A 10,506-nucleotide genomic window follows, 5' to 3' on the forward strand; every position below is an offset into this window, starting at 1 on the left:
GATATTTGAGACATCAAGGAAGTTTGGAAAGATGTGACTTAGAGGGAGTTTGAGTTCAGTGGTGTTCTGTTGGGTTGTTTGGATTCACAATGTTACATAGACAGTGTTATCGGTTGTGACATGGACTTGATTCAGTCCTGCCCCTCAAAGTCTTGGTCTGGTCTCAGTCTTTGGTACGCTCTGGTCACGATCCTGACTTGATCTCCGGTCAGGTGGTCTTGACACGACACAACACTGCGTACAACCTCACATGCTTCATCTGTGGAGGTGCCTCCTTCATGACTGACTGGGGTCTGTTTAGGGCCTGCAGTCCTGATGCTTTGATTCAAGAGGAGCAGCATGGATTGGCAGAACGGTGGACCACATTTTGTGGAAGAGATGATTCAGCAATGTGGTCTGGACCTTCAGTCCTCAAATGATCGAGGTCAGTCTGGTCTACATTTTCGGTAATAAGTGGGGCATCAGGTTTTCACTCTCACCGAACGTCACCAGCTCTGAGTTGCGGCCAAAATGGTTTCACTCAGCAGACTGTTGTCCATATTGGATAAAGTGAGAAGCTTTGCCGCCTGTGAGAATTGATCTGGGGGAAGGTTTTTGGAAGGTAGACCTTGACGTTGCGCTTCAGTTGACGTCACATTCAAACTGTATGTTACATTCAAATGTAACATCCAGTCAAGCTGACTAAATCATGCCAAGTATTAAGTCTGAATCAGGTTAACAGGTGAAGTGCTGTGTGTCGCATGAAGTGACTACAAGTGCTTCAAGCATCCTCGTATTTTCCACACAAATGTAAAACCCGGACCAGTCGAGCAAAGAGCTTTGTATTTGCACTGATGTGAAATTTATATTGATTCATACAGGTCAGATCAGGCCCCATAATCGCAGTCGCATCTGCCCGTTTTTGCACACCCACAAAGCACAAGAAGCACACACAAAAGTACAAGTTGTCATAGATACTGGTTTTCCAATATACATATATTTCATGATGTTCATCAATATAATAAGACATTGATAGATTTACACTACAATTATTTTATGTACTTTAGATTTTCCATTCAGTTTCTTCTCCATCGCATTGAATCACGCTTGCTTCATCTGGTCCAACAACAAATGATAGCACAAAAGGAAAAGCTATCAATAAATAAGTCAAAGCAAAAACAGGCAAAATAAAGAAATATAAAATGAAGGATACTATCCGTGATCATCCAGCCAGGTCCCTCCTAAACGGCCAGATGAGCAGAGGCAGTATAAGCCTCCATTACAGACACCCAAGGCCAAAAAAAAAAAAATCTTTGCCAGTTCAACTTTTATGTAAACTGTAAAAACAATCTAAGCATTCTGGACAACTGAAAGTTGGAATACTTTTTCCATCAGTCTATAACCACTTCTCCTTTCACGTCAGTTCTTTACATAGCAACAAGTTAGTGACATCTGGAGTTATTACTAAATTGATGCAAATTAAAATAAAAACACAACATTTGTTTACGAAAAATAAAACATGTTGAGTAAAATATTGTGTTTTATCATCAGCCTTGGACAGTTCAGAGTCTCACAGGTTCCCTCCTGTTACTGCATCCATGCCATTTGGGAGCAGACTTCACCTTTCAATAGCAAAATTCAAACAATAAAATTCGCTTGAAGAGCTTTTTACTTTCCCGATGGCTCCTAAATGGCTCGCAAGCAGCTTCAAGTTGAGGCGTCTGAACGACAACACAGGTTGACAGCAAGACAATATCTACCAGCGGATCAGGTCCCATTCCATTAAAACGGACTCATCATAACAGGAAAAAGTGCCACGGTGTTCAAACAGAGCCGCGCTTCTTTTCATACAGACAACAAAGCAACAGAAAGTAAAGAGTGCTCGTTTTGTTTTCACTGCCGTGACCGGATTGGTTGAGCGCTCACAGGACAACAGTTGGAGTTTATCACAGACGTCCTACCCCAATCGAGAGTGCCATCCCCTCAGTCCACTCAGCGGTGGGCAGGATGGCTTATCAGGATCACCTCTGTGACCCCATTGTGACTTTCTATTGGCCGATTTTAGTTATTATTCAGGATAAATATGTGAGTAATTTGCTAATACCGAAAACCTGAGGATATAGGACCCCCTACCCTCCAAAACACCCCAACAACACAACATCTAACAATGTAGGTTTTTTTTAAGATAACATTTTCTGGGTTAACAGCTATAGTTAACAGCGTGTTTTCTTGTTTCTAACTTGGCAGCACTATGGAGACACAGTAAAATTAAATTGTGCTATTATTAATGCAGATGCTTTCAACTCGGGGGGAACTTTGAGATTCGCAGCATGCAGTTTTGGTGTCATTTGCATAAGTAAGAATGGCACACTCACGACTCTAGAGAACACACCATATAGCTATGATTAAAGGTCATTTACAGGCCGATATATATCGGGGGAGGCATTGGAACGAATTCAGATCAGCTAGATGCGTAGAACCTGTTCTGATTTGCTTGTTTTTGATGGCAATCGGCAGCGTAGGCCTTAAAATCTGCTCTTTGGTCATATCACTTCTGTCGGAAAAGCAAGGACGGGTCGGGTCAGGGTCACGTGGAGCAGAACCAGTGGACTGATCTCTCTGCTTATGTACTTCGAGGAAGCAATGGGTCCTCACTCTTGAGATTTAAGCAGCCTAGTCTGTCAGAATGACGGCGAAGAATATTCCCATGTAAGATTCTAGCACACACACACACACACACAAGCACAACTCTGAATGATAAAACTGGATCCCATTGGTCTACTCATAAGCTCAAGCAGCGTTTTTAAGAGGCAAACCATGCACAAATATTCCAGCTGTTTTAAACTTTCAGGAGCAGCTAAAACCGGACTTTGATGGTTTCTTGGAAAGATTTCCAGTCCATGCAACTTCAATTTCACGTGTGCAAGGCCTTAACTCTGACAGAGCGCATTTACCCCGATGCTTATGAAGAAGCCAAAGGGGTTGTTTTACTTGGCAGTGTGTAACGCACAGAGCTGATTTACAAAAAACACAGCAGACAGAGCAAAGGAGGAGCGTCCCTTGTCACCCATCTGTTTCACACAAAAATATACTATAATAAAAATAGAATTTATCATATTAAAAAAAGAAAAAAGGCCTTAACTAGAGGGAGGAACTCACTCGCGCACAAGCCAAACACTCTCAATAAGAGCGCTACCAAGGATTTGAACGATTCATGTCCCCAACATTTAACTGCTATTCTGGACATCGATGTGACAGACTTTGCGAGTAAGGCTGAATTTCTTCATTTCTATTTCAGCATGTGTGCTCTTGGTGTGGAAAGGTTTGGCCATACTCTAGAGTGGTTCGACGGCGCCATCAAAAACAAGGCGGTTTTGTGCATTTTAAACAGATTCCTCCTTTTATCCAACAGCAACATGACAGTGAGGACAGACTGAGGCGTGTTTCAGAACACCCACCAAGGGGTTGAGGTGAAACATCTTCTTCCAAGTCCATCTCCACAGTCAAGTGCCGCATCAAGATGGTCATCAATTGAATGAGAGATAATAAACCATCCGCTACCTGAAATAAACACCTACAATATAGAGGAAGTGCTTACATGATAAAAGAGTCCACCATCGCATGGGATAACGTGCTAGAGTAAGAGCCTGCATCTGACTGCAATGAAGGAATGTTCTCGAAATAAGACACTACGTAATATTGAAATAAAAGAAGAAACACCTACAGACATTGGTCCAAAGATACTATGGCAGTTTTCAAAAAATATATCAAGAAATCGAAGTGTTCAAGCATGCTGACTTTAGAGTGATGAAGGGAAGGGCAGGAGACACTACGGACAGAAAACAAACGTCAGGTTTGAAATGACTTCTGCTCGTCCATGCCTTATTTTGTTTCACTCGAGACGTTAGTGTGTTGACAATATCAGGAAGATATGTGTACAGGAAGTGGATGAGTGCAGATTAGTTGGAGCTCTATTTTAAAATTCTGGTGTGCATTGGTAACACAACAGAATCCAAAGTTACACTACATGAGTAACCAGGAGACGGACCGATGGTGAAAACATGCAACACACACACACACGCACACTGATTAATAGGCAGTAGTCAACGCTGAAGCATACATCAAATCAATACAAAAAAATACAAAATGCACACACGCTTACACGCACACCTACAAAACAGTATATATCAGAATAAAACTCTACAAGTAACTATATATATTTATATACCAGTTGTGTCACATATATCGCCGACAGTTGTTTCCTTTTGCTGCTCGTCGTCACAAGAGTTTGGTTCTGGCAGGTTAGAAAAGCCGAGAGTACCCGGGAAGGAGACCACACACTCACAGGACAAATATTGACAAGGGGGTCCGGAGGCAAGACTGAGAGGGAGCCGTGGGGCCCTTGAAGGGTTTAGGGGGGGTTATATCGAGGCTAACCTGGGACATACAGAATGATCTGCGATTCAATTCGTCATCAATTTAAGGGTTTCGTTTTTCTGTAGCGAGGACGTTGGGATCGGACCGGGGTAGGATCATTTCTTCTTAGGTGCTGAAGTAGACTGCAAGAGGAAAGGATAGAGACCGAGGTTCACAATGGTTTAAAGAGATCGGCTCGATATAGGTCGGGATTCTCACCAATAATGACGATGAGCACAATCAGGCAAATCACACCGAGGATAATCATCATCTGCAGGAGACAGATCAGTGAGTCACACTGGCCACATCCTTACAAACATACAACATCAGTTTGTGGAACAGAGGATTTGAAAGAGTCAAACACAAAAAACCATCTCTTTCAACTCCTCTCTGATGCGATCCTGCTGTTTACTTATGACCTACTTTTTATAGTTGTGAAAAGAATCTCTCCTCTTAACCAAGCGCTCAAGGCTGATGGCTGCATGTTGTTAGTCTAGGACTGAAGTTATGGTTTCCTGGTTTGCTACCACCGTTCACACAGTTGCTAAAAGATAAACTAGCCACCTTGAAATAAAAAAGATGCTTGACATTTGTCGGCCTCGTGTCAGATTAGGATCCCATGGTGACAGGCTACATTGATTCTTGGATGAACATAATGTAAGCCATAGCATGAACGTATTTGTAAGTAGGAAATGTGGTTATATACGTAACTGATTTGAGCTGCTATATCACTCTCAGATAACTATTTGTGATCTCAAAACTGCAAAGCTGATTTCTGAGCCCACATGTGCCCTTGGGAACTCACCTTGGCATTCTTCCACCAGTATTTATTCTTCAGTTTTGCAGCACTGGTCTCAAACTGGGAGGCACCAGCCTGCAGGGCATCAGCCCTGTCGTCCAGTTCTGACAGCTTCTGATCACGCTCCAGAACTTTGTCCACATTTACGCGCATAATGTCCACCACCTGAGAAATGGGACGTTACATTACTAGTTTCAAATTGATTCCTAATACATGTCAGAAAATAACCTCCAAAACACGCTTTTTTTCATGATGTTTTTGGCTGGTCGTTCAAAAATTCAGTTAATAAAGAGGCAAAAGATCTTTACAAAGAAGAAAATAGTACCAGAGAGTAGCTGACTTCATGTGTTTAAAGACACCTGACAGGTTGCCTTGTACTCACCTCATCCACCTGTGCCTGTGTCTGCTGCAGGCGACGGTTGCTGGTGAGGTTGGGAGGGGGCTGATTCCCTCCCTCTGGTGCAGGGGCTCCAGCTGGGGCAGACCTAGCAAAGGAGGGCAAAATAAATAGTCCACCATTATGCTGACAAAAGAATAGACAACACAATGCCGTCCGATGCAAACACAGTTTAAAGACATCAAAACTATTAATGCAATCCTGGAGCCTTACCCATGTTAAACCATTATATATATTCAGATTTGTCACATTTACATTCATAGCATGACAGTGAATCGAGTCAAAGGCAGTGGTGAGGATGGCCAAGGACGACAACACAAAGTACAAGTTGCTCACACGACATACCGCAGTTATGAGCAGCACAGAACATTTCCAATCAATATGCAAGATTTCGCAGTGTTAATACTACTCACCGACGTAAAGACAAAACAAGTTTGACTGATTTCTTCATTCATGACACATTTCAGCTTCAAAAATACAAATGCAAAATCATATCTGCGTGTGTGCTAGTATTTGTGTGTGTGCCATACAGTAATAGCTTTTGCTTGACAAGGATTCAGACCACAAAGACACGAGTACTACTTGTTGAAGAACATGATCAAGAGTCTTAAACAGCTGAGTGGATTAGTCATGTCTCACTGTGATCTGTCCTCCATTGGTGTGTACACCTCTAGGCGTTAAACACAGCAAACCAGAAATGACCAGAGTCTGTGACAGGACATCTCAGGAATAGCACCACTCACAACCAAAAAGTCGATGCTATTAAAAATGTGTTGTAAAGGTATAACATCAGTGAGTATACAGTCGCTTTCTTGGGTATAATCCTTGTCAATCACAGCACACCACATTATTGACCCGATTTCTTTTGTTATGTAACACATTATCACAAGCTTTGAAAATTTGTATACAATAAATATAGAAAACCTATTAGCAATAACCGCAATTAAAAAGCAGTGAAAGAGAGGCATTCAATTTTTAGACAGATATTCTCCACTAATGTGTCAGATGTGATCAAAAACAAAAGCATTTTTCTTTTATTATTATTATTTTTTTTTTTATGTACAGAATATTTCGGAAAATGTGTTGCTGCAGTGGTAGTGGCAGACACTTGTGATACTAAGCCTCTCCACGAACGTGAGACAAAACTCTGTATAAAGGTCACCTTTACATGTACACACGTTACTAAGCCGCCAACATCAACAAATCCTATTGAACGGCAACCTGGTGGTGTAGCTAACTGATAATCAGAGACAGCAGAGCTGACATGACTAAATACTAGACCATACTTTTAAATTGAATTTAAATTGAACTGTCCAACTTTGATTGAAAAAATACATATATATAATACTAAATAAATACTAATCCTCAGAACCATTAAGCAAAAAAAAGAGAAAAAAACTTGAATTTCAGTCATTGCCATGGAAACATTTCTTATAAAAAGATGAAGATGTAAAGGATCGAACATGTTTCGGTATATAACAAATAACTGAAATGCAGAGGATGCTTTATCAGTAGTAGACAGAATGAAATATAAATATTAGTAAATAGCGTTCAGACTGAATGTTTAACATATCAGTAGCTAATGGCGTTTCATTCTCATTCTGAAAAAGGGTGAATGTTAGTGTTGGAGCGACTATTGTCATGTAGATTCTGTGTGTCAGCACTGGAGAGCGACACTTCAGGACTAGACAGCGCCACACCAGCCCGACCATCTTATTCAGACTGGATCTCCCAGTCAGTCACCAGAACAATTTCCAGAACCCTGTGATTCAACGCCTTTAAACAGTCACGCCAAGCTAACATGTTTCCTATAAAGCATCGCGTTTCGCTCCAACTGTGACAGGCCTGTCGCTGCATGGGTGTGGATGGAGTGGATCTACAAGCGAACCGAACGTTTGTGGGGATGTTCAGCGGGTCGGTGACTGAGGTTGTCATGCAAGAGCAAGTGGTCGACTATTTACTGGGTTTTCATGGCGCTATAACATAAGACTGCCGTCATTACGAAGCCCATCGTAGTTCACACGCTTCGACTGGCCACGACGAGTAAACTGGTGACTAAAGGATGAATAAATGGAGGCTTATGAGGAGACGTGCCGTTGTAGTAGCTTTAAAAGACGCCAGCAGGCTTCGAGGGGAGAATACATTGCTGTCCGCCCTGGCACGACAATCGACGACATACAGTAGGAGGCTAGGCTACATCCCCACCCCCCGCTGGAGCTGCAAACATCACCTCAACTAGGCCCCTGACCAATTCACGGCTAATAATATCAAGCCAGTCACGTCCGTCACCCGAAACACAGCCAGTGACATCCAACTATTTGTTACTATTACGGTGAAATGCGGTTCTTTCAGCTGTGTTTGGAGAAGCCGCTTATGTGGCTCGTACAACGTGATGCCCTTGCTGTTTCTAGAAATAGCCAGAAGGATCACCTGCCTTGGGCGACGCGTCAAAAAAAGATTTCCATACAACGTTTTGAGCGCTTTTGTCCGCGACATTACCACGCAAGGTTTGTGTTACATTTCGATCATGACAGACACAGTGTCCTTTTCCAGCTCCATCCAGTCCAAACTGCACCAGCGAGCAACGGAGGACAAGGTACTAGGCGATAACCACGGAGCCGAAATCCCGCTAACACCGTGTTTAACATGTCAGTTCCGACCGGTTTCAACGAGTCAACATTCAGACGCGACGCTGAATTTCTCGTTAATGGGCTGAAGCGAGGAGGGTTCGCCATTCGTTTATCAGCTAAATCTAAATGGAGAGTGAGTATTTCGTGGAGATGTGCTTACATCTTTAGGTTGGTTCTGGCGAGGCAGCGGCGCTGAGATCCGGGCTGGAAGTGTCGCGAGTCCTAAGTGGCTGGCAGATGGAGCGGCTTCTCCTCTCGACCCTGTGGCGCCCTGCTGACGGTTCCCTGCCTTTATAGTCCCTCCTTGGAGCCGTGCCTCTTCAACGTTTCTCCCCGTGGGTGGCTTGAAAACCCGGCTGTCCTGCGTCTGTACGTCCGGGGTGATGCGGCAGCGGCGGAGCGACCGGAGTCCGGGAGAGAGGAGGCACGAATGAAGCCGTGCGAGATTAGATGGACAAAGATGGCTGCATGACGTCAATGGCGGCCAGTTTCATGTTGAAATGGGTGTCACACTTCAAATGCACCGTTTTATGACCTCACACACCACCGTTTTCACCTCTGCATCACTCTTTCGGCCCCACGGACATCACTAATGCGCATATAATAAGGTGTTGGCCGTGTAGGTTGGTGACGACGTCGTAAATTGGCTTATTTGGCTCGCCAGACTGTATGTCAACAAAATGGCGTTCACAGAGAGGAGGTGTGGCGAGTGTTGCTGAAGGTGCTCTGCTCCGACCATTCCTCGTCAATTCCTAGTCAGTAGTAGCAATGTAGTCACCAAACTTGGTAAACACTCAGGAACTGAAACAATGTCATGTGGACAGCTGGAAGACTTGGAGCAAACTGGAGGTAGCAGGTGCTACATGTCCAACATAACTTTATATTGAACCGTTTGTGTTATTAATACGTTATTAAACACGCATGCTGTATAGTTACACATTTATGCTTATTTCTATTGTTTTATTTCTATTCGTCTTCTTCTTCTTATTATTATTATTTATGCGGCTGGGAGCAGACCGCAGCCTGAATGGGAGAGTGTGAGTTGTTCACTCTCAGAGCTGGTTGTTGACAAAGAAACTGAATTTTACGTTAAATCAATGATGTCAATGATGATCAAGTAACAGGTTTTGAGTCAATGAATTTCAATGAAAATGAATGTAAAGCTCTCATGTGTATATACACTCCAAGACACTCTAAAAATTGGAACTGCACTTCTCTCATTTTTTCTATTTATATACAGCATATTTTTACACTTGGCATTACTGAGTTAAAAAGACATGGACTTTGTTACATTATCGGTTAAGTAGCAAGTTAAATAATTGAAGAGATCTGAATGATCTACTTTAAAACTCTAAACATTTAATTTGATTAATTGTAAATGTGAGTGTTTTGTTTGAAATTTTATAAAAGTGATGCAAACCGTTGCAGTACTAATTTAACTGCATTGACATCAGATATCAGATAATTACTCAAATTTATTTGTTAGATTTTAAAATAAGTCAAGTTTAACTTGTTACTTGATTTTATATATCATTCTTTTTTAACTCAAGTTTAAGTGTAAAAGTATCTCATTTTTTAAGTTAGTTTAATGCAAGGTGCTTTTCAGGGCAAAATACAATTAATCACAAAGAATTATTATTTATTATCCATCCTCAACTGGTTCCTCTCAGTAGCTGCAAAAGCCTGAACAAAGATACAACAAACAAAAAAGGAAACAAACAAACAATAGTCTTTATTCATCCATTCACCAACCCAAATCGAGGCAAACATTGTGTCAAAGGTCAGTATGACATAAACAGTAAACCCCTCAGACTGTGTGAGTACAAGGAAGAAGAGCTGGTTGTATGTATTAAAGCATTAGAGAAACGTTGATATGTTCCTATATGTATCACGGTCAGTGTGATCATGCTGGCTTCGGTATTCACGAAGGTCATTAGAAGTCAAGCTGGAATTCCAGCGTTCAGAGGCAGACACTCAGGAGTGATCTGACAGAAACCACAACCACGGTGTTCTGTCACGTGTCGAGATGACACAACCTGTTCTGAAAGTTGAGGATGACCAACAGCAAAGATTCTGCAGAAAAGAACTCCTCTGTTTTTAAATTTTCTCATGTTTAAAATGAAAATGTTTTAGTCTACATCATTCAAACACTTGCAAGATGCAAGAGAAAATATGAATGTCTGGCTGCTACACTGAACACATTTATTTAAGACTTGGGGCCTCAGAAAATCATGATTGTACACTTGAACTGTGTCAATTACTCATTCAAACATCTTTCTTTGTCT

General features: G+C 42.0%; 1 protein-coding gene across 1 annotated transcript; it reads right to left on the reverse strand.

Annotated features, from left to right (window-relative positions):
* Window positions 1-954: 954 nt before the first annotated feature.
* Window positions 955-8,773, reverse strand: vamp2 (vesicle-associated membrane protein 2). Its single transcript, XM_053847274.1, has 5 exons — window positions 8,382-8,773; window positions 5,577-5,679; window positions 5,201-5,359; window positions 4,615-4,666; window positions 955-4,538 (listed from the first exon to the last, which is right to left on the reverse strand). Coding segments are annotated over exons 1-5 (333 nt in total). The 5' UTR covers window positions 8,384-8,773; the 3' UTR covers window positions 955-4,521.
* Between the last annotated feature and the right edge of the window lie 1,733 nt (window positions 8,774-10,506).

This window comes from Synchiropus splendidus, chromosome 17 (assembly GCF_027744825.2).
Source record: "Synchiropus splendidus isolate RoL2022-P1 chromosome 17, RoL_Sspl_1.0, whole genome shotgun sequence".
NCBI lineage: Eukaryota > Metazoa > Chordata > Actinopteri > Syngnathiformes > Callionymidae > Synchiropus > Synchiropus splendidus.

Bases quoted from the DNA above. Each gene is read 5' to 3' on its own strand.
- vamp2 (XM_053847274.1), bottom strand. The intron at 5,360-5,576 runs GTGAGTACAAGG...CCCATTTCTCAG, and splicing joins CACAGGCACAGGTGGATGAG to GTGGTGGACATTATGCGCGT. The intron at 4,667-5,200 runs GTGAGTTCCCAA...TGTCTCCTGCAG, and splicing joins ACTGGTGGAAGAATGCCAAG to ATGATGATTATCCTCGGTGT.